Genomic DNA, 24,253 nt, shown 5'->3' with positions numbered 1-24,253 from the left:
TTGGCCTCCCTGGCATCCACCTTTCTCCAGGAAGCGCAGGTCGTCTCCTCAGTCTGGTTTATCCAGCAGAGATCACTCACAGAGGAGCAGCGGCTGCACATTCAAGCAGAACTGGTGGCAGCAGTTCTTGGAAGACAGTTCCCGTTGTCAAGAGGCCAACACATCCAGTCGCATGACAACAGGCCGGGTCCCAGGAGGACGCCGCCCTGGAGGTATTCCCTGAGGAGTGGGGCCTTCGGCCAAATCTTTGAGGCGTCTGAGACCATACAAATGCTGCTGAGTCGCTTCCATGACAGTGAGTGAAGCCATGATGTGCAAGAATGTCCAACTATGCTCTTTTGATGTTGGACACATTCTTGAACATAAAAAATCATTTCCCAGACGTGTCTGATGAAGGCAGTGAAGTTCTCACTGCAGCCTGCTGGTGCCGACGACAGATCAGCCTCACAGCCAATGTGCTGACTGTAAACCACCCTGCGTGAAGCTGAGTGGGTCTGGAAAGACGACACTTCCTTTTCTGAAGGCTAGGAGGGACATAACGGTGTCTCCTTTAGTATTCAAACCATATGTACAGATGTAGGCTGCATTGTCACTTCAAATAGTATCCAGGGTTTTAGCACTGTCCTTAATCACAATATTCAAATCAGAAAAGCGGATGGAAACTACCAGGAGGCCGGTTCTTGATCCAGGTTTGTATGAAACCATTAGTATTTCATGCAGAAGAACAATGTTACCTCAAACTGCCCGAACTGAATGAATAAGTTATGTTTGAACAAAATGAGCGATCACATGATCGATGACTCCAGGATGATCAGCGCCTCTCTTTCGTCTTTCTTCTCAGCTGGTCACTGTTCACAGGGAATCAGAAGAAAATCTGGAAACACTTCAACCACTTGGCTGTTCAGTCCTCTGTTCAGCACCAGTTTTCCTTTGAGGCAGCCTGCAAGTTCTCCAGATGGACAGTGGCTAACAGAAGAGCTAGCAGAAAGAGCCAGCACGGCTAGCACTTAGGTCTCCAGCTGCGAACCACATCACAACAGGAGGGAACTGAGAGAAAGAAAAACTCCTCATCCTGCATCAGGACACAGAACAAACGCAGCTCCACTGGACATCTCAAACCTCCTAGTTTTAGCTTTATTATTTATACTGTAGTTCAGTTTTATAGTTGAGTCACCTGAAATAGCAATCCAAGTTCTTTGTCCAAACGTCGTCTCTTCATGTTTAAAGCGTATTCTTGTCTCTGTATATGTGCATGTGTGGTTTCTTGACAAAAATGAATAATAGCAGTCACTAGTAATTGTTTCCAGCCTTTCTCCTACTTATGCGTAAGCATGAAAGTTTCTCAAAACAAGAAAGTAAATACGAGGTTGATATGCTGTCGTGTAAACCTGTTCAAAATATCTAAGAAGAAATGAGTTGATTGATGCATACGAGCAGTCAGCTACTAGGTTAGTGCAGCCAAAGCAAAAATAATCCTGCATTGCACTGTAAATAATCTGAGTGGTCGTGGTGGTTTTTTGCTACATGCAAGAGACTGATTATGGGAACTGTGAGTGGCGGGAATATAAAACACAGAAGACCAGAACGCATATTAACTATGTGGCAGCATCCCTCCAGAATGCGCTATTACTGGAAATCATGTGCAAATACAACTTGCATACTGATGTCAAGCATTAAGTACAACTCTGTCCATATTCAAACACACGTTCCTCCTACAGAGCATTCAGTCCACTGACCATAAAGTCTGGAATGCATCCAACACACCACTGTGTTGAAGGAGGGAAAAACTATCGCACTGCTACAGGATGTTGGGGGAAACACATGAGGATGTTTCTTCGGACCCAAAAGGCAAAACTATGTATACATACAGATGGAGGAAAAAAAAACAAAACCAAATCTCACATATGCTTTTCGACGTGAAGCTTAACAACCATCCAAACATATTGATTTCGTGCTTGTTCAGAGGACGTCTGTTTGAAGAGGGCGTTGGCGTTTGAAATGTTTGTTCCTCACCCAGAGGCTGATCAATATCAGTCTCATCAATATAATAGTTCATTATCCTCAGAAGACTGAAGCAGGAAACTAAGAACAGATGGCTGTGTGGAAACATCAGGGCTAATACACAACCAGAGTGGGCTAAAGGCGGCTCTGCGTGTCTGAGCAGGTTTTTTTCTTTTCTTTTTTTAACTTTGGCTTTGTTGTTCCTGTTGAAATAAATTAGGCATGACTTTGGTAGTCTATCTACTCAGCCTTGAGGAGGACCTCAGCTGTGCAAGTCCTCTGTGCCCTGAGGATACAGAAAGTAACTGGGATAACCTTCCATGTAGCTCTCTTTGTATTCATCCCCTCCCCTCCGTCTTTGTGTCTGCCTCCGTGTCTCCTCTGGGTTTTCTACTACACTGCCTTAACTCACTGAGTAAAGCTTCCCCTTCAAAAAAAAAAAAAAGGAAGACGTGTGAGGCTTTGTTCGTGTTCGTCTAACTTGAGTGTGTCACTAATTCAAAGAGAAGTTGGTTATTTATTCAAGATCAGCTAGAGAACCGTTCCTTTACACAATACGTTCTATAGAGCAGAAGAGAGTTGACGGGGAAGTGGATAAGGTACTCACAATAAACAGCAGGATTATGTGTCAGTGTTCTATTTGCATCTTGTGTCTGTGTGAACAGAAACAGCCATGCAGACCCAGGAAAACATCCATCCATGAATCTCCCATGAGCCTTTTATCAAAGGTAGGGTCGATCTCACTTGATACTGGTCTAATGTTAACTGGACTGTCCATCACTGACATCAGTGATCATCCTGAAGCTAGGGAGAAATTACTCTACTTTCACCAATAAGCCCAACAAGCATGTATTCGGATTGTAGAGGGGAAAACTAATGCACACTGACAGAAAAACTGAAAAAAATCCCGATAGAAAGAGAAGTTTTGATCTTGATTTGAATAGCATTGTGTACAGACTGATGATGTACAGAAAAGTAATGCAAGTAAAAACACAGCACCTCCGATCCCGGGTGTTTGAGGAGTGAAATGAAGTACTCCAAACTCATATGACAACGACGCCATAAAAACAAAATGGCAGCAAGCTTCCTCACTTGATGGACTATAAACATGGAGGAGGCTGAAGTTGTGCTGGTTGTGATCATGATTTACTGCGTTGTAAACAGCTTCATTGAGACAACACTGGAAGGAGATGAGCCCTCATAGCATCACGGACCCAAAACACCACACATGCTTCCTCCAGTGATCAAAGAAAATAACAGACAAATTGAAAAAGTAAGACTGAGGCTCGTGTTTCAAGGTAAACACAATATTCCAAACTAATTCTACACCCTGGGTCCAGTGCTGGATTTTAATGGTTCTACTTTTTTATACGGCACAGTGTGAGTGTTTTGTATTTATGCATGTTCTGACTGTGATTAAAGGGTTAATAGAACAGCAGTACTGACGATTTGTAGCTAAACAGTCCCACATCCGGGACAGTGAATGGCTTCCAACACCATGGGTCAGCCACATATGACTCTTTTCATGACTGCAAATCATCATCCTGAAGGCTGTGTGCATTCTGTCAACAGATCCAACCCTGGATGTTCTTCCAGTCTGGTCAAATGATTCATTCAGATACTCTAAGTCTTTTTCAGACATCTTCACACCCTGGATTTTCCTCTGGTCTCATTGAAGGGACCCAGAGCCAATTCCAAGTCAACGTAGAGATAAAACCTCTACAGCAGGTCAAAGGTCGATCTCAAGGATTCGTCTCTGATGGCCTTGCCCAGCACACCTCTAATGAAAGGAAACCGGGGGCATCAGAATCACATCCCCAAAGCCCCTCTGGAGTCTTCACAGTGTGGAGGAGGAGCAGCTCCTCTCTGAATGCCTCTCTCATGGCCAAGCTTTTTAATCCGTCATGAGAGCGAAACACACACTTCTATAACAACACAGAACGTTACTTACAGTTACGAGCGAAGCCTCAGCAGGACTGAACGTGTTGAGCTTCTATATAAAGTTTCATCCAGGTTTCAGTGCGGCCCAGTGAGCTTCAGGAGCAGGCGCCAGTGAAGTGATAACGGTCATGTGATCAAACAAACTGAGCTTCTTCACTTCATGGTGAAGTTTTCTGAAGTGTTTTTTCTCTTGTCCATAATATGCACTTTGTCCATCTCTGTCTTATCTCGATGTCCACACTTTCAAACCTCAGCCTCTAGGACCCACCGGTGAGCACTCATATGTCTGATTCGCCAAACATGTTTACGTGCAAATGCACAGTGCATGAGAACATAACATGCATATTGTGTATGTTGACATCATGATAATGACAACATTTGAAATGCACTGTGCAGCCGCAGTGGGAAGGCTCCAAGCAACAATGTGGCGGACTGAAGCAGGAAATTCAAATCTGCACAAAAACAGAGGAGGAGAGGTGGATGGAACAAAATACAGAGGAGGGATACAGATAATGAGGCAGAAAAGGAAGAGATGTGAAGAATCGGAGCTGTGGGCAGAAAACCGCAGAGGGAGAAAGAGACACAGAGCAATTAAATGGCAAAGGGAGTGAGAGAAAGAGGAGCGGTTAGCACTAGAATCAAACATAAAGAGACTGCCAGAGAGCGAGAGAGCGAGAGAGGGAGAGAGAGAGAGAGAGAGAGAGAGAGAGAGAGAGAGGGAGGGAGAGGTTCATATGTATAACTATATTTCTCTTGGATTAAAAAACTCAGTGCCAGCTTTTAACATACCAAATGTCGATATTAAAGTCTTTTTTTTAAAAAACAGGAACAATGCATATCAGATCTGCTCCAGTCACTTGTGGGAATTGTATCACGTCCTGCATTTACAACTTCACACACCGCTCATTTCGTTTTACAAGATCAGAACTCCTCAGACGCCGTCGATGTGATTACAGCCAACTGAGAGAGGGGATGGAAATGGTAAAGAGAACAAATGAAGACCGATTATATAGACTCAGTGATGGAGGACAGGAAGTAATCCTCCTCCGAGCCGCTCTCAGACACGTTCTGCGGCTGAAACAAAGCCCGGACTGGGACGGGACACACACCACGAGGGGGACGAGAAGAGGGCTCGCCGTGTCCTCACAAGCCCCCGGCAGGCAGGAAAATAATCTGCACTGACTCTGCCGTCCGGCCTTTTTATGTCAAAGCTGTGCCTGTTTCACACAAAGCACACGGTTCCAGCACAGCCCGGCGTCCCAGAGCCGGACGAGCGGCAGGAACCCCCCGACTTCTTTAAAGACACGGATCCCGAGCTGCGGTCACGGTTTCATCTCAGATTAGAGCTGAGAGGACACATTTCTCTTTCAATCTGAGTTCTGAAAGTTTTCTAAAGAAACTTCACAAATAAGGCCTTTCCTTACCAACCTTTTCCCCTGCAGTAAGACTGTGAACCCCGTCTTCAACGCCATATTGAACAAGATGAACGTAAAAGGCGCGTTGTCAGGTCTTCTCTAGCTCATAGAAAGTTTCATAAGGTTTCTCTTTATTGATAAAAACCAGAGCAGGGAGACTTTATAAGCTTTTATTTTTTAAATGACTCCGCAAATATTTAGCTATCAATCAAAATATTGGGAACATTTTAGCATGATTTCTCGGTTCAAGTCACAGCAATCCAACAAGTGACGGCACAGAAAGATCAGGGATGAGCAGAGAGAGACACACTGGACCTGCTGTAATGCAGCAGCTCAGCACACTGCTGTAGATGAAGATCGACACACTGAAGATGAGATCAGTCAAAGCAAATGTTGGAAGATTACATGAAAGCCTCATTTCCTCCAGTCCCTCAACAGTCAGGTCAGTACGACATAAACACCAGTACATACACAGAGTGTAGGGTAAACTAAGCACTGTGGTTCTTCACAGTTCAAGTTCTTGCATCAGTGCAAACACACACACGTGCTCTGTAATTGTGTTTCTGGGCCACAACATTAAGTCATCAACACACTGCATTTCATACAATTCAGTTGCACTGCCTGGTATCGTGTTACACTTTGTTGAAGGTGTGCTTCGTCGTATCAGCTGGTTCATAAAATATCACTTTGGGGAAAAAAAAAGACATCAATAAAATTGTAAATTGTACAGTATTGTGTGAATCCAGCAGAAGGAGACGATCCACATCTGATAGATCTGTGGACCAGAGAGAGGAAAACCCTCTAATCACATCAGCGAATCCCACCGTGAACATAACGGATGCTTTGAGAGGTTACCTGCTTTGTTTCTTTTATTGCCAAAGCTTATCAATAAATGGAGAACGGAATGTTTTGCAGCCTGTTGCTCTTCTGCCAGAAAACAGATAAGAAATGCACATCGGGGTGGATGACAGCAGATAGAGCTGGCTTTGACAGCAGAGACACACACCTGCAGGTCCTATTTCTCAATTCCAGACAGTTCTTTAACGTCGGATGTAATCAATCACATGTGAAAGTCACTGAGCGAGCAAAGACTTACAAAGGCAATGAAACCAAAATGGTCACTTAACGTGATTATCCCCACGCCAGAAGTTTTCTTAAATAAACCATTAACTGGACTAAACCCGAAGGACAATCAGCTTCATTCTGGCGATATCCTAAACACTGGACTCAGAGAGGGATGAATATTTAACGGCTCTCCTGGGAGAGGTGAGCGCCGCCGCTCATTCGGCTCTGCCACTGGCGATAGCGTTCCGACTCCATTATTTGAAGTGAGCGCGTGAACCGAACCTGACTCAAATTGATTTGCGTTCGTTTGCATAATATGAGTCATGCAAAGTTGAATTCTGCTGCCTACACCGTCTGAACGTGTGACTCATGCCCGCAAAATTAACATTCCCTCAGCAGCCGCCGCAGCTGCGCCCCAGAGCAGGAGGTGCACGGAGCAGATGGTGGAATCAGCCTGTTAACAGCAGGTCAAACTGCACCATCATCTCCACCACACTTAATAACATACGAGGCCTAAAACTCCAACGAGGCCACGCCTCTGATCCAGGAAATACGCTGGTTTCAGAGACGCTGACTGACAGGACTTGTTACTGTGGAAAACATCAAGCGTGAAATTTCCCCTGCAGGGACGACGCATGTCGCCGTGATCAAAGAGAAAACACAGGCCTGCTCGAAAACTTACATATTTACAACAATTTTGACTTTTTATGCAATATTCATGGGAGACACTGCAATCGTTTCATGCTATCTGTAAAGCCAAAGGAAACCAGCCACTTACTCAAACTTGGAGCTTACCTTGAAGACGCCAAAGGACTGGAAAAGCTTCAACATTCTACCTTTAAATTAACTAACCTAACCTCCAGATTTCAGAAACAAATTGATCTTACGGTTCCATGGACAGTTCATTATGTGACTTTTGAACTGAATTTTAAACTGTCACTGACTCAGACGTTCACACGAAACAAGTCCATAACTGCTCAATGTTTAAAACTATTTAATAATAATAATAAAAAGTAAATAATCAATTCATTATAATCAGAATCTACCTTTTTAAATGAAACATCAAACTTAATTGTTAGATCAGATCTACAATGAGGATTGACTTTGGTCTTCCTGAATCATATTATACTGATTTATGTTCAGACCACAGTTAATGCACTGACTACAAGTTCCTCTTCTTTCCCACTTTTCATTCATTAACTCGTCACCACTGCATAAAACATAAAATCCAGTGAGGAAGAAGTCTGAAAAATCTCACAACCTGTAGCAGTAAAACTTAATATTTTCTATCTACAAAGACAGAGAGACACCGAATAAAATGAAGGCATTTATGGAGCGGATGGACCAATAAACTTAACGAATAGCCTGTGAAGATGGTTAAAGCAGACAAAATAAAAATCCTACTCTATGAAAACATTTTAAATAGGAAAAAAATCCCAGAAGGCTGTCTTTCACAAGCACCTGGTCAGATGAACAAGGATCCTAAAACTGATATTTAAGGAAGGATACTGCAGTAATTTTGTGCTTATCATCATCATTTGACTATAATTAGCATAAATAGATGCAAAAGAAAAAAAAACACAAAGGTGTCAAGAAAATATTCTTCCACTGGGATTTGTCAGACTGTGGCATTTAAAGACTGTCCAAAACAGTCATATGATTTCAATGGATGAATAAAAACAGGAAATACACTTAATTAGGTTTTCAAATAATCAATGACCCAGACTGGAGTAACCAAGGGAAGTCATTGATGTTTATAAAATCAACAGCCACCAGCAAAAGAACTATAAAAACAGCAAAGTTAGACACTGTAAATTCCAAGTGAAGTGAAGTAAAAACATCGACAACACAGCTAGAAATGACTAAAAGGGGGAAGCAGAGGAAGACACTGAGCCTCAGCAGGCAAACCTCCACCTTTTCTGATGGACGTTACTGAAACCCCTCAGTGCAAAGTGATCACTGCAGGAGCAGCTTAGAGGTTTGTTACTGTGAGAAAAAACAGAGAAATCAGCTAAAAAGAGGGTGGTCATTACACACACACACACACACACACACACACACACACACACACACACACACACACACACACACACACACACACACACACACGCTCAGTCTTGTATTTCTATCCTTGTGGGGACCGTCCATTGACTCCCATTCATGTCTAGCCCCTAACCCTGACCCTTACCCTAACCCTAACCCACACCACAACAAAGCCTAACCCTAAAGAAATGTTTTTGCACTTTTACTTTTTTCAGTAACAACAACATGGTCAAGAAAACACTGTTTCTCCTACTTAGGACCGGAAAAAGGTCCCCACAAGGCACGTCGTTTCACGTTTTGCTATCCTTGTGGGGACATTTGGCCCCAACAAGGATAGAAATACGAGAACACACAAACACACACACACACACACACACACACACACACACACACACACACACAGCAACAGCCGAGGGTCTCACCAAACATCAGTCTATGGTACATGAGCTGGAGATACGGCCGATACAGCCAGCCCTGAAATTGCAGGGCTATCCTTTTTACCACCGAACAGCCCCGTAATTTGGCACAGCAGGGATCACAGTCTTTTCACACGATACACGCAATCATTTCAATTCTTGTCCTGAAGGCAGCTGGATTTGCTAAAAGTTTCTCTCTCATGTGAAAAGCTTCGTCTGGGCTTCAGGGTTTATCGTGTAGAACCGTTCAGGGGCCCCTGGACCACAGGGGTCAGAAACACACAGATTAAAAGCACAGAAAAGGAACCAGGTTCTCCCCACCTCCCCAGAAATGGATAAATCCTGAATCCTCAGACTTTTAATTGAAAAACTTTTCTTTTGACTGATGAAACATCTTCAAAACTTCAACCAAGTCAGGTTGCCTTCACGAAAAGAACTGCATACACCATGACCTGGATGATCAACAACTTTCCCAGACAAGAGCAATCATTCACCCACATGAAGGAAAGACATCTCTGAAATCGCTCCAAACAAGCCAAGTGTTCACTTCATTAAAGTGGGAGATAATGACAGGGGTTTTTTTTTTTTTTTTTTTAATACAAATAAAGCCTTTCAAAAACGTCCTGATTGATGTGCAGCTTTATGAGTCTCATTGAAGATGCTGATCAGACCGGGACAGGATATTAGTGTCACGATGTGCTGCTCAGACTGACGCATTCAGACGGACTGGATGAAGACTCACCCCCAGCTTGCGGCTGCGCATGCGTACGTAGCCCTGCTTGACGATATCGTTGAAGTTGGAGGCCATCTTGGGAGGGGAGGAAACCTGCTGGCCGCGGTTGAGGAGACCATCCAGATGTTTCTTCCCTCCCTCAGACAGTGTCTCTGGAGTCCTCTTCTGGATCTTTCCCAGATTCTGTCCACCACCGCCTCAAGGTTTTTCAGTCCTTGTCAATAAAAAAAACGTCCAGAAGTCGGTTCTCCCGCCTTCCTGGAGCTCTAGACGTTTCCCTCCACGTCTTGCCTTTGTATTTTCCGTCTGTTCTTCCAGGTTGGAGCTGTTCCGTTCCTCCTCTGGTTCACTTCTCCGTTCATTCATTCATCCTGGCATGGTTTTCCTCTCAGCTTCCTTCTGGGTACCTCTAGGAAGTGGGCAGACAAAGACATAGAGAAAGGTAGGAATGGATAAATATATATGTATAATTCATTGAAGAGGGAGTACCACCACATTATCCTCCATTATTCATGCTGGTGGCACACATCGCAAACTGAGGGCAGCCACGCTGCTTCCCTGGTATTTGTAATATCTTGTTTTTTGCTGTCTGTCTGGCTGTATGAACCTTCCTTTGCTTCAGCAAAAGAAGGTTATGAATGAGTTCTGGTGAAAGAGCGTCCATACATCACAGTGAGCTGAAACGCTACAAAGACAACCAGACAACGTGGCATCTGATAGGAGGAGCTGTGTCGGGGGGAATAAAGAGATTCGAGGCCAGGTCTGCTGTCACAGCCCAAACATCCATCCCACCATGTTTGTTCCCCGCTTCCATCTCGTTACATTTGCATTTCAAACACACTGATCTCTTCATCTTTTCCTCTCAGCAGTCATTACTTTCCACCGCTGCTGGGAATATTAGGATACAGCAAAAACACATGTGTAAACAGAAACCCAGGATCCTGGGGTGTTTCATTTGTCCCCATAAAGCGGTATGAATCTTTTTTCTCAGTTATTTATGTGAGCTTCAGTGTCTGCCGTCGGACCTTTGAATCTCACTGACAAAGGATCCAGTGATCTGCAACCTGACAAGTTGTAATGCGGACTGATCAAAGCACATGGCATCTCATTGACGGCGATCTTCCAACACAGGCCCCGATATGTGGAGCTCAGACGGTTAACCTCTGAAAGTTTTCCTGCTTTCCTGTGTGATCTGGTAGAATCTGATTGATATCTGAGCCAGAAGTGAAAACAAACACATTGGACCTGATCTATTAGTGGTTTGCACTGAAAATGGTGAAATAACAAACTGTTTTTAAAGGTTTGGAATGAAAATGCGAGGTGACTCAACCTTCAGCAGAGAAGCAGCAGCTTCTGTGAAGAGAGGCGTCTTCAGCTGGCTACCCAGAATTGATGTCTGGGGATTTTATCCTGGCATATTTTATACTTTCTACCGAAAAAAAAAAAAAAAATCATTAACTTTGTGTCTCATCTCTGAGACTTTTGTAATTTTTTTCCAGTCCAGTGTTAATTATTGTTAGGCTCCAATGTGTTTGATAACTTCCTCCACCAACACATTTTAAGAGTAAAACAACACCCTTTCCAACTGAATGTTATATCATATTAAAAAGGTCTTAAACACATAGAAAGCTTAATAGTGTTTGTGTGCAGAGTCTCCCATGTTGTTATTCTTTGTAAACCACTTGAAGAATGCATAAAAGAGGTTGAAGCGCCTAATAAATCCAGGGTCCGGACACAGTTAAGGCCTTGTGACTGTCCAGATTTTGGTCTTCGCTTCAGATCAGCTCACATCTTAGAAGCAGTTCCTACAATCAAAGTCAGATATTTGACTTGACACAACAGAAGATGGAAGATGACTCCCAGAAATACAAATTATAGCAAATTGCTCACTGGATCAGCAAACTCAAAACATTTCACACCAAATTCAGGCGACAAGGTTTCAGCTATAATCGCCTTGTGTGGATCCAAATCCTCGATTATTGCCAATTATCTGCTTGAACCCTTCAGACCCTCCAGAGAAGCAGCCTCAGCGGCTCAGAGAGCTCTTTCTGAGTCCCTGATTTTATTTCCCCGGCAGCTGGAATAATTGTGGTCTCCTCCTGGGAGCTGCTGTGGGTCGAGCTGGGAGAGCGACGGTGAGTGACGGTCACTGAGGGTGACGGCAGGACTGAGCCCAGTAAACAACTGAATGCTAAAAACATCATGTCTGGCCTTCGTTTCACTGTCACGAAGAAAATAAAATCACTTCTTCCTGCTCTGATTCACCCACCTTTTCAATGCTATGACTTTGCAACTGTTTTTATAATTAAATCTTCATGCATTTATTTTACAGTTTATGCCTTATGCTGAAAGGCCACAGCTCAATGCGAAGGCAATCTGAGCTTTCATATCGAATGAAGACGCATCGTTTCTGCATTTGTGTTTCAGAAAACTTTAAACGGCAACATGAAAATGATGTCTATTTAAACAAACTGACAGAAGTGCTGAAAGCGACATGTCGGGCCACTAGTGGGTGCTGTTGGTTCTTTTCACTCATAATGATAGTTTTTCAGAAAGTTGCATTTCCAGTAGCTCTGAACACCGAAAAAACAACAAGATGTTTCCATTTTCACATTAAAACAGTCAGATAAATGTGGACAAATAATGTAATCAGCTATTTTATTTTTCCATCCCTCCAAACAACATTTAAGTAATTACAGTCATTTATTTTCATGTTATCATATTAATCTGTTCTGTTTGTGTGTTCAACTCGTGCTTAACCTGGTTTTCAACTCAGAGATGCTGTTTGAAAAATGAACTGAAGCCACCTTTGTGCATTAGGTGGCAGTATAAAGTCACTTTAATAGAAAGTCCGTCTCCGGTTCAACTCTTTACATTTATGTCAGTTTAGGTTTTGGAGTTTGAGCATCTGTTGTATTTACTTATCTCCCATCTTTCCTAATGGGCTGAGGACAAACGAGATCCACAATTTACACAGTTTTATTGGCTAACCTGATAGCTTGTAGCCATACTTACAGCACAGCACAAACACATCACTTTAAAATCGATAATATTTGCTTTCTGCCCTGGATTTATAGTTTCCTTGGCCTCACATGTTCTGTCTTTTTATAGCTGTCATTCACATGTGAAGCCGTTTGAACTGGGCTAACCACCTTGAAGGGCGCAACACAAACAAAGTTTGATTGATTGAGCGGACGAGCTGCAGTCCTTTCATAAACCGTATGTGAAGCAGAGCAGAGACACAACAGAGCGGCAACAGCCTGCACTGCAACTGATATACGATATAATGAACGCACACACACATTTATTACTCCTGTACATACAGATGATGCACATGTTCTGTGTGTGTGTGTGTGTGTGTGTGTGTGTGTGTGTGTGTGTGTAAGAGAGAGAGAGAGAGAGAGAGAGAGAGAAAGAGAGCAGTGGGGCAAACATTTCCCATCGGGCTCAGTGGTAAATCTCCTTGACAACAGTGGAAGAGAGACATTAAACTTTAACAAGGGGATCATTAATACACACACACACACACACACACACACACACACACACACACACACACACACACACACACACACACACACACACACAGGCTAGCAAAACAGGGGACGGGAGAGGCTTATCATTACGACACTGTTGGTTTAGCTAAGTGGTTCAGGCACAAAAGACTATTAAACATTAAAGAAACACACAGAAAATCTAAATGGAAATGTATGCACGCGTGTCATGAATGCAATGTTCACCTTCACCGAAGAAAAACGGTGTGTAAATGTCACCGTCCTATTGGAAGTGATTGACCCTGGAGTTCTTATACTGAGCCTATAATCCTGAAGCATCTCAAATAAACACTGTGTTTAGAGCGCCCTTCACACGGTCATTATTAAATGCATCATTTGTGAACATTAGTGTGCTTTCCATAAATACTTAAACAGACTGCGAAGAAGAGTAGCAACCTCTGCGCTGACAGGCGGGCACTTCTGTCCACGGGCAATAAAAGAAGCGTGAAATACTCTGGCTTTAGACCTTCGGTCCCTGTACCGCCTGACACAAGATGCACAAAGCCACAAGTCCATTCAGTAACATAAACACATTGCAAATAACCTTGTATCTTGTTCTCTGAGTAGGCAGGGGAGTGAGAGGCGAGACAGAAAGAAGAAATGCTCTGAATAGTTTCAGCTCGGTCTGAACAGGAGGCTGACTGAAGTGTTTTGCCTCACATGGAAGAACGAAGCCCATTAAATAAATAAATAAATAAATAACTAAATAAAGGCTTATAAACCTGCTGCGACATTTGTAACAAGCATCAGTTTGGAGGACGAGTTAGAAATCCAAGTACGTGGGTGTAGTTAAAAAAAAAAAAAATTCTTTATCGATGCCAAAAAGCCTTTCTGACTCTTGTTTGGTGGGTTGAATCACTGAAGTCTGAAGAAACAAGAGCTCGTGGCACAATTCATTCATTCATTCATTAACAAACAGGAGTCTGAGTGAAGATTAGAACGGTTCACAGCTGCGCCAGCAGGATCCTCACACCCTGCTTTAGGCTGGATCCCGCTCTTCTTCCAGCATTTTATGAGTCAGATCCCTTCTATTGTTTGTTATGAGTCGCTCAACCTGGTTGTGTTGAAAGAAACAGTGTCCTCAAGATGACCCCGCACATGCTCAATGACTGCTTTGGGAGGATTACCTGGAGTAAACCCACACACCCACATGGGGAACATGCAAACTCAGCAGACTCACGCCTGCTTTGATTCTACAACTCTGTCATTATGACGCATGAGGCACTGACCACTGCGTCATCATGCAGCACCCATGAAATCCTCCAGATTCTGGACGCAGTCTGTGATAAACGCCTCTCTGCAGCAGCACACTGTGGAGATACGGGCTTTCCACCGCTTCCAGAAGTTCATGTCAACATCTCTCCACGTCGGGATTCCCTCCAATGAAGACGTTTCTCCAGACGATCCTGACCCACAAATTACCAATTGCCAAATTATTCATGGCCCCAACGTGCACGCTCAGCTCTGCAGCTCATTCCACAGATGCATATTTCATAAAATGTGGCACCATTTAAAGGGAAATAGGATATTGGGTTTTACAACAGTTGAAGATTTACTGCAGACGGGGATTGTGCTAACAAAGAAATCATCTACCAAACACTAATCCTCTCGCTCAAGTTTATTAGTTTGTTCAATTAGTTTTGCTCATTTGAAGAGGACACAAATAAAAGGGTGGAAATAAAAAGTGTCCATGAAATGGTTTTAGTTTTCCTTTTGACTCCATTGCAGTGCTTTTCTGAGTTCAACTGGTACAAATTATCTTCCTGTCCAAATATTAGTCGGAGTAATAGCAGCAAAGTGACTATGTAAGCTCTGCAGAATAGTTTTATTGCATATAAAATGCAGAATACGAGGCACTTATGAAAATCAAGATTTTTTTTAACTTTGCAGAGATGAAGAGTAAAATGGTCTGATATCGGTGCACTATATATTAATATGGAAACAGTAAAGAGGTCAATTTCAGGGTATCACACTGGACTTAACAGTTATTAAATATAAATTCCCTGGAAACTGTACTCTCAGTGCCTGAAGTGGCTCCACTGCATCCACAGTATAATTTAGATATTTCCATCAAATCAAGGCTATTGTGATTTTAAATGAAACTCATCCATACTTCTAATATTGAAATTATTCTTTCAGATCTGTGTGTGGAGGTACAATGTGATCCGGGTGTGAGAACATCCTCTGGAGAGCTGCAGGAACGGCTGAAGTCGAAGGAAACCGCATGTTCACCACATGAATTTAAAATATTTGGCTGTCTGCAGGTCTGACGAGCATATGAAAGCGGATTTCCCATTATGTTCTGACTCGCCGTGTTTCAGGTGGCATGCCCCATACAGAACTCAACGATCCACTGCCAGCGCTATCATAACTCAGCTTTGATGATACGCTATTAAGTCCACTGAAACGAGACCAATGAGCTTCACTGTCGGCATAAAAAGAGCAATAATGAGTGTGTGTGTGGATGGGCGCAATCACGACGAGAGCGAGACCATGTAACGCACCAACAGAGGTCTCCTCCCAAGAAAATCCCTCCCTTCCTTTCACTTTCCGTATGCATTAACACGTCGGAGCATCGTACCATCGGATCTGTATTGTCTAAAAATATCCACGTTATCATGGTTTTCTGAGGTTCAATTCAAACTGACAAAAGCAGAGACTTCAGGCCGTTTGTCTGTGAAAACCACACACTGTTTTCTGAAAACTGAAGTTTCCAAATCAGTTCTGTGTGCATCTTTGTTTCTGCTCACCATGGAGTCTGGTTCTCCATGATTCTTCCTGCTGAAAGGGAAATTTGTCTTTCCGTCGTCTATTTTTGCTCATGTGGAAGAGCTGGGCTTTTCTCTGTAGAAGCGCTTTGAGATGACTGTGTTGCATTTCGCTCTATATGAATGAAATTAAATTGAATATTGGAGATAATCTGTCACAAAGTCCAAGCAGGAGGAGGAAGAGCAGCAGTCCAGATACAGAAAAGATTGCAGGGGCTAAGAAGGGACAGAACAGATGAAAGATGTTGCTGGACAGTCCCCATCAACCAAAGTTGTGGAGGACCAGCTGAGAAAAAGCCTCTCACCACAGTAACAGCAGCATGTCTCTCTAGGCTGAGCCAATTTTCACCTCACCATCTCACCACGGGGTTAAAAATAGACGCGATCATAAAGAAGGTCAGGACTTCCAGTCAATCACACTGCATGTTGTAAATTATTCTCTTAGCATAGGCCTGTCCCGGTGTTTTGCGTCTAGTAAAGAAGCCCGGCGTTTCTCAATCATGAAGACTAATGCACTTCATGGATTGCACACCTTGTTACATCGTTCTCAATTAGTAGACCAACTTCTCCACATGTTCCATTTTTCGATCAGGCCAGTGCTGCATTGCCCAGTTGGGACTGTTCACAACAAAAGAGAATGATCCATTAACTGTTCTCCCCAGAGCTCCAGGAGAACACTGCAGGAAGGCTCATCACACACCGCAACTGCCTCCTCTTATTGCACAGGAGCAGTGGCTCTGTTCAGGTGGCAAATGGCCAAACACCCGCTAAAGAAGTCCTTATCTGTCCCTGATATCACTCGTTCACTCAGGTGAGGGTGAGGGTGACGGTGGATACTGCTGCTGCTGCTGCTGCTGCTGCTGCTGCCTGAACAGCCCTGAAGTCCAGCAACCCTCAGCAGCGTTCACATTTCAGCCTGGACGATATGCATGAAGCAAAAAACTAAGTGCTTTAAAAACGCTTTTCACTTACACAATCAAACTCATTAGATGAGTCAATCACCTGTGTGAATAATGAGTCTTTGACATGACACACACACACACATACACACACACACAAACACACACACACACACACACACACCACAAGGCAACCTGTTCAAGCAAGCTTTATAACAAGGGCACGATATCGATTCATCTCTGTGCTGGTGGCCCTTCCAGGGTACGTGTGTGTGTGTGTGTGTGTGTGTGTGTGTGTGTGTGTGTGTGTGTGTTGAGGACATTGAATCAATACAGTATATACAGACTATTCCCCGGAGAGTCCTCAAAAAACATACAGCAGCAATTCAAATTCTTCTTGCTCACACTGGAGAAAGTGACTTTGTGGCATTCAGCCGATCATAATGCAAGTTAAGGGAGGCTGAGCATCTGTAAACAGGGCGCAATCTGCCCAGGATATGTGTGTGTGTGTGTGTGTGTGTGTGTTCTTCCATATGCCTTCTTTTGCAGAATGATCTTTTTTTTTTTTTTTATTGCAGCAGGAGAACTAAAGCAGGGTGGCCATCTCTCACAGAAGTCTCAGAGATAAATCTACAGTTTTACAGCACGCCGTGTCCCACACCAAGAGCAGTGAGCGGCGGTGGCTTGGTGGAGAATGCTGGAGTTTCTGAAGTTTTTAAAAATAGATATGGATAGGTTAAGCACTGTTGACATTCATTTGCAATGAATGAAGAGAATGAATCACTTTCTACATAAACAATTGATTTTTCAAAATTACAGGAAACTCTACACCATTAATAGCAAACAAATTGGAAATGTTTTATTTTCCTTTTAAACATTTCACTGTATTTTGCGAAAGAGAATCATTAAAACGGGCTTTATGTTGACATTGTAATCATTTTCTGTAGTAATTTATTGCTTTTATGAAAATATTGACATTTCCATCAAACATACAACAAGGAAAAATTTAAAATTAAAATTTGAATGATATTATGGCTCTATTTCACCAATCCAGCCTCTCCAGATGAAGTCGGGTTGTATGTGGCTGCTGAAGTAAAATGTGTTTGACATCTCTGTCTTGGAGCCAATAGCAGCAGAGAAACGCGCGACAGCCACATCGGCACCTCGGCAGCGTTTTGTAATTAGTGTCAGAGGCAGAGAGAAGGATGCACAAACTGCACTGCAGGTTTAACAAGCAGGCTGGCGTCGCTCTGCTGAACAGGGAGAACCGAGAAACTGTTATTAAGAGTGAAGATACAAGACTCAATTTAACACACACCACACACACACACTGCAGGCAACCGTGAGAGAACACACACACACACACACACACACACACACACACACACACACACACACAGCCACCTGTCTCTGTCCTCTCCTGCAGAGAGGTGACTCACGAAATCAGTCAGGCAATCATCTCCCCATCCTCCCTGCCCATCTCCTCTTCCTCTCCTCTCCTCTTCCTCTTCATAGTTTCCTATTTCACTCTTTTCCTTCATTCTCACGTTTTGTATCAAGCATCATCATTTTTTATTTCAAACTCAGGATGAATTATCCACACAGTGGAGCATATTTTCATCAAAGTGTTTTTCTCTTCTGTAAAATAGTAAGAATGCAGCCCAAACTGTGACACAGTGGAAGACTGAAGGCTTCAATCTGCGACAGGAAGCCTCAGTGAGCGCACTGTGGTGACGGCAGAGCCATTCTGGCGGCAAGACGAGCGACGAGAGATGTTTCGGTAAATTAAGTCAATCTTCACAAAGCATTAAAGCCGCGGCCCGAAGTGAGACGGGGTTTATTTATGTGCGCGTCGGATGCAGGAAATCTGAAAACAATGTTTTTTGTCACACCTCATAACGTCACATTGCATCAATTCTCACGCTTGGAGTTTGACGTTCAACGATTCTTCAGCGACCGGCTGTGGGAGGAGCCGGGACACACACACACACATACACACACACACACACACACACACACACACACACACATATAAACACTACATGAAATTGATTTGCTTTAGAGCGCAAGACAAAGTTCAGTGTAATCTGAAGCGAGGTGATTTGAACAATGTTCAGTCCGATGGGTTTTGTATTACTGTGGCGTCCTCTGTGGTCGACATTGGATGTTCAATTATGTAGGCTGTCACTGCGACTATGTTTTATTTGTCTCGCGACTTACAAAATGTGTTCAATTCTTAACAATGGCTGAAAACTAATTAAGTAAAACTGCCCCATGATACAACTGACCTGTTCATGTGTGACCGTGCTGTAGTAAGTACAAAGATTGGGCATTGTTGGAAATAGCTTCACCGTCCTTTCTTCAATAAAATAGGAAAAACTATGTTGAGAGACAGATGTTAGTAATTTTGACTTTTTGAGAAAATTTCGGAAGAATTTAAAAACGGATATCATCAGCATATTTGAGGTTACATGTATGTAATGACTTAAAATGGCATGAATGGATCAAAACGATTGGGAAAACATCTCAGAATTAATGAGGTTTAACTTGACAAGTCTCCATCTCCCCCTGAGATCAATAGCAAAACATTTTGCGTGTTAAACTGACCGGCTGTGCAGACCAGACTTGTCAAACGTTCGGCTCACGTTGAAACAAAACCCCACAGAAATGCAAAATGTGAAAATGTTAAACTTTCAAACCCCAACAGTTGGTTTTCATCCATTTCAGATTGTTTTACAAAGAGCGGATGCAGCGAAAACTGGAGCATTGTTCCAGCTGTCTTTGATAAATGCTCCTGGTGTCAGATTCCATCAAAGGTGTTTTTAATCCACTGTATTGGTTTCAAATAAATACAACTATTAAATTCACAGTGGTATTTCATTCAGAATGCTCCAAAATGGACACGCCTGTTGCTGATTTCACTGAAATATTTAGCAGGTAATCTCTAATGGAGACATCTCCTCAGGCTGCAGGTAACGTTTTTAGGAAATACACTCCAGCAGATGTTTGACCCTGAAAACACTTGAAAAACCATTTCTTATCAACTGGCTGAGATCGATCAAAAAAATAAAGAAGTAACCAATACATCCATGTGACCTGTGGGTGATTTGTACATTGCTACATTCTCAATGCTATTTTAAACATATTTTAACACTCCCAGAATTAGGTTTATCTCAAGAAGTTAGTTATTTTATTGAGATTTTCAGACCTGAATGTGATGTAATGTCTTAAAAGTGAGCTGTGGCAGTTGGATTGTGTTGAACTCAGCTCATCTAGCTTGAACTTTCTCTCCATTTCCAGTCTTTGTGCCAAGTGAAGCTGAACAACACCTCAATGCAGCGTCATAATAAACAGGCAGATACGAGCGTTGGATCACTCTCTCCAAATTACATGCTGTTTCTTTAATGCAGAGTTAAGATGGCTCATAATGAATGGGTGTAGTAAAGAGGAAAATATTTTTCCACTGGATCTCTGTGAATGACTCGGACTGCAGCGGCAGACAATGAGGAACTGAGACGGAGGAAGGATGCAGTGGGAAAAAATGACATGAAAGGCGGAGAGGGGGAGTTGGAGATTAAGGAAAACATTTTAAATGCTCATCTCCTCTTTTCTCTCTGTTTCTCACACGCATACACACACACACACACACACACACACACACACACACACACACACACACACATGCACACACACATGCACAGACACACACACACCCTCATGCCTCTCCCTTGTCTGCCCCAAGGCTAGCACTTGGGAAAGCGTCAGTCTGTCTGCTCATAACTATCTGTCACAGATAACGACAGGGATACACACACACACACACACACACACACACACACACACACACACACACACACACACACGCACACACGCACACACGCACACACGCACACACGCAAACCCCTCCCCTGGACAGATGGGCCATAGACAGCAAAGACACTCCGTCTCCAGGCTCGTATCAGATGATTGTGTGCATACTCTACAAACACACACACACACACACACACACACACACACACACACACACACACACACACACACACACACACACACACACACACACACACACACACACACACAGCCAGAACCACTTATAGTTATCTTACAAAAGGCATTCTAGTCGTCAGGGACACATTTTTACATCCGCTCTGAGAAAGCCTTGATAAACAGCCCCTTTCAGGCCTTCACAGGAGGGCTCTGTTTAGGTTTGTGTTTTCACTAAACTGAGAAAGAAAGAAAAGGTGAGGCTTTCATCTGAAAGCAGAAAACAGGGAATCACAGAAAACACAATGTGATTCCGTATTTTAAACATGTCACCGAGCCTAAATGCTTGGGGGGGGGGGTTTGGATGATAATTCTCAATCAGACTACGGGAGGGCTGATTTCCATGCAGCACACGGCGCAGTGACTGTGACAGCAAAGTGCCAATTACCTTCATTTTGTTGCTTGGCATGACATTGCTTGCACTGAAACAGGCAGTTCAGCCGACCAGAGAGACGTGTCAATACAGATTAGAAGCTGCTGTGCGACGTTGGGAGGGTGTTTGGACCTCTGAGGCCTCACAAGAAGCTGGAACATTGATGAGTGTGACACACACACATTGAATCACTGTGTATTTAGTGTCCCTATCACCTATTTTACAGATTTTTCAGACCACATAAGCATGTCTGACACAGCTGTGGAAGCCACATGGCCACTTTGAAGAAAGATTCTGACAGAAAAGGCTGCACAGCATGCATGAGCTGTAAAAACCTCCTGTACATCCCAAATCCACGGCCTGCTCTGCACAAAACTCTTTCCTCAGTACCTCTTTCAACTCGTTGATTCTGTAAGGCACTGTGTTGCTGAACTGCCTGTTTCAGTGTAAGCAATGTCATGCCAAGCAACAAAATTTCCACTTGATCAATCACTGCCTATGCAAACACAGCAGTAACAGTCATGTGACACTGGATAAAATGGAAAATGCTACTTGACAATGTCACAAATACACAAAAGATGCCAAACGAGAGACATTTTGAGGTAAATCTATTGATTATTTATTGAAAAGTCGGCCAGTCAATGGCTCCAGATCTCAGACAGGTGAGTGAATACTTTTGGCATTATAGTGTATCTTGAATGCAAATTGCATACAAAATCCATCCTTTACAGCGCTGACTGCTGCTCCGGGAGGCGGGGCAGCGCTCACAGTGGGCGAGGCAGAACCCTGTACAGTCAGACTGCCGTGAAAGTTGTGTTTGTATTCGCAGCCGTATCCAAGTGAGCAGAGGTTTTACTGCCCATCTGCAGCGGTTTCCTGAAGCTAAATTACAAGTTAAAAGGCGTTATTATTTTATTTTCGTTTAACAAAAAGATGCTACCTTACTGACGAAACTGACAGGTTCAGACGAAGCTGTTTGGAAAATGATGAGCAAAATCACTTAAAAAGACTCCGATCTGCTCAAATTAAAAGCTTAAAGAATTTTGCATTCAGTATTGAATACTCAGACAAGCTGAGATGATTCATATATAAACCGCTGCATTAACCCCCACCCTCTGGGATTCACCCTCACACCCTGCTCGCAGCAGCACGTCTCCAGCGATCGCAGCGTGTCTGCAGTTCTGGGAATTACAGTTCTTAATTCAGTCCAAAGCAACCCCGCTGAATTAAAATGAACTTCAACGACCCTCAATCTCATTTCATCTGGTCAAGATAAATGAAGTGGCTCAAATATGACTGCAAATGAAACAAAACTATACTGCTTTTGCATTCAAACAGGTTTGAGCGGTCAGCAGAGCAACATTTTCAAGCAAATTATTCTGCTGTTTCTGACCTGATTTGAGCTGACTGATGCATTGGGTTTTAATCATGCAGATCTATATCTGACTATTACAAGTCTGTTTTGGCCTATGTAATAGAAGTTTAACATGAAATTCACACAAAATAATGGTGAATTCAGATCTAATACTGCCCTTTAGATCATTGAAATATTATCTACATGTGATACCATGATAAAAAAAATCAGTCCAGGTGATATTTATTTTATATTCCCATTTCAGTCGTGATTATGCTAGTTTACTTTCTTATTGCTCGAAATTTTCTGTTTTCTGGTGACTTAAAAAAAAAAAAACCCATGAAGGCAGAAAAACCCACATTGACATTGTCGAAGTCCTGGCTTTGTCTGGTAACTCCATGAAATACAGATGTTTCCAGTCCAGTTTGTTCTGTTCTCATTTGAGCACAAACTTTCCTGTAAACATTATGTCAGATAACCAAGTATAAAACACACACATTTGTTTTATAACTGAAATCAGATTTTAATGGGCCTGAAGCTTGTCTGAGCTCCGTTTGAGATGTTTTTCTTTTGCCCATATAAATAAATCAATCACCCTTTTCTTAAACGTATGTTTTGTCACTGCAGTAATTTGCAGGTAATCCATATTTGATGATGAAAAAAATGGCTGTTATGATCTGCTTCCACGATCCCTTCATGAGTGTTACTGTTAATAATCAGCCTCGGGTGTAGTTTCACTGCATGATTAACACAGTATGACCAGTATGTTCTCTACAGTGCAGCAAACTAATTACTAAATCTCACCATTTTAATTTCAGTTCATGCCATTTTAATTTCAAGTCCAGGTTAAAGTTCATGAGAGACGCCTGTATTTGACCTCTAACAGCTGACTGGCTGCTGCAGTGTGCAGTGTGTCTCTGCTGAGTGGTGCTTTGATGTGGAGCATCTGTAAACTCGTCATTTCAACGTGCCGGTTACAGAGCGGAGTGGACAAATGAGCGGCAGGGTGACAAAACACACTGAGCAGCTTCGGCCTCCATGCCTCTGCGGTCTCCTCTCTCCAGGTTTTTCACAGGGTCACGTGCAAATTGTATGTCACGGATGGGTTTTTAGAGTTGGAAACAGGATCTGAAGGACAAGGACCTGATTTCAAATGAGCTGCAGTTATTTTGGTGGTTTGCAGCGAAACCGAACCTAAGACCCCTCCGAATCTCTTCCCTGTTGATTTTAAGCTGTGAACTTTCATTTAATAACCAATTATATTGCAAATCATCCATCTTTGAATGTGGACTGGACTTCAGCACCGCAGAGGCAGCAGCACTGCCGGAAGAGGAAAAGGAAAGATTTAGCCGGAGAACCGGAGAACCATGTCGAGGTAAGTGAACATGCAGCAGAACAGTTTCCACTTGGCTGGCGCACCAGAGCAGGAGAACCATTTCTTGTATTTGTCTTCAACACACAGCCTCGGCTGCATTGCAGAAGCTAAAGATATCTAAAGATCACAACGTAAATATCTTCCCCTCAAAAATCCATGCTCCGACACAACAGCTCCTCATGAGCGTCCACATAATTATGTGACAAATTAGCCGAGGCAGAGTTCTCCAGGTCCTGCTATAACTCCACCAGGAGAGGTATTTAAAGGGCAGC

The 24,253-nt window shown here is 43.0% G+C and overlaps 1 protein-coding gene across 2 annotated transcripts in view; it reads right to left on the bottom strand.

Annotated features, from left to right (window-relative positions):
• dok4 (docking protein 4) overlaps positions 1–24,253 on the bottom strand; it is a 75,384-nt gene that overhangs the window by 22,963 nt on the left and 28,168 nt on the right. For both annotated transcript variants that reach the window (XM_030083187.1, XM_030083276.1), the window contains exon 2: positions 9,624–10,023. In XM_030083187.1, coding sequence (XP_029939047.1) covers positions 9,624–9,689 — 66 coding nt within the window. In that variant the 5' untranslated portion in view covers positions 9,690–10,023. The remainder of the gene's footprint in view (positions 1–9,623; positions 10,024–24,253) is intronic.

The sequence above is a fragment of the Salarias fasciatus genome, chromosome 1 (genome assembly GCF_902148845.1).
Source record: "Salarias fasciatus chromosome 1, fSalaFa1.1, whole genome shotgun sequence".
Lineage (NCBI taxonomy): Eukaryota > Metazoa > Chordata > Actinopteri > Blenniiformes > Blenniidae > Salarias > Salarias fasciatus.
This window is presented reverse-complemented; position numbering and strand designations above follow the sequence as displayed.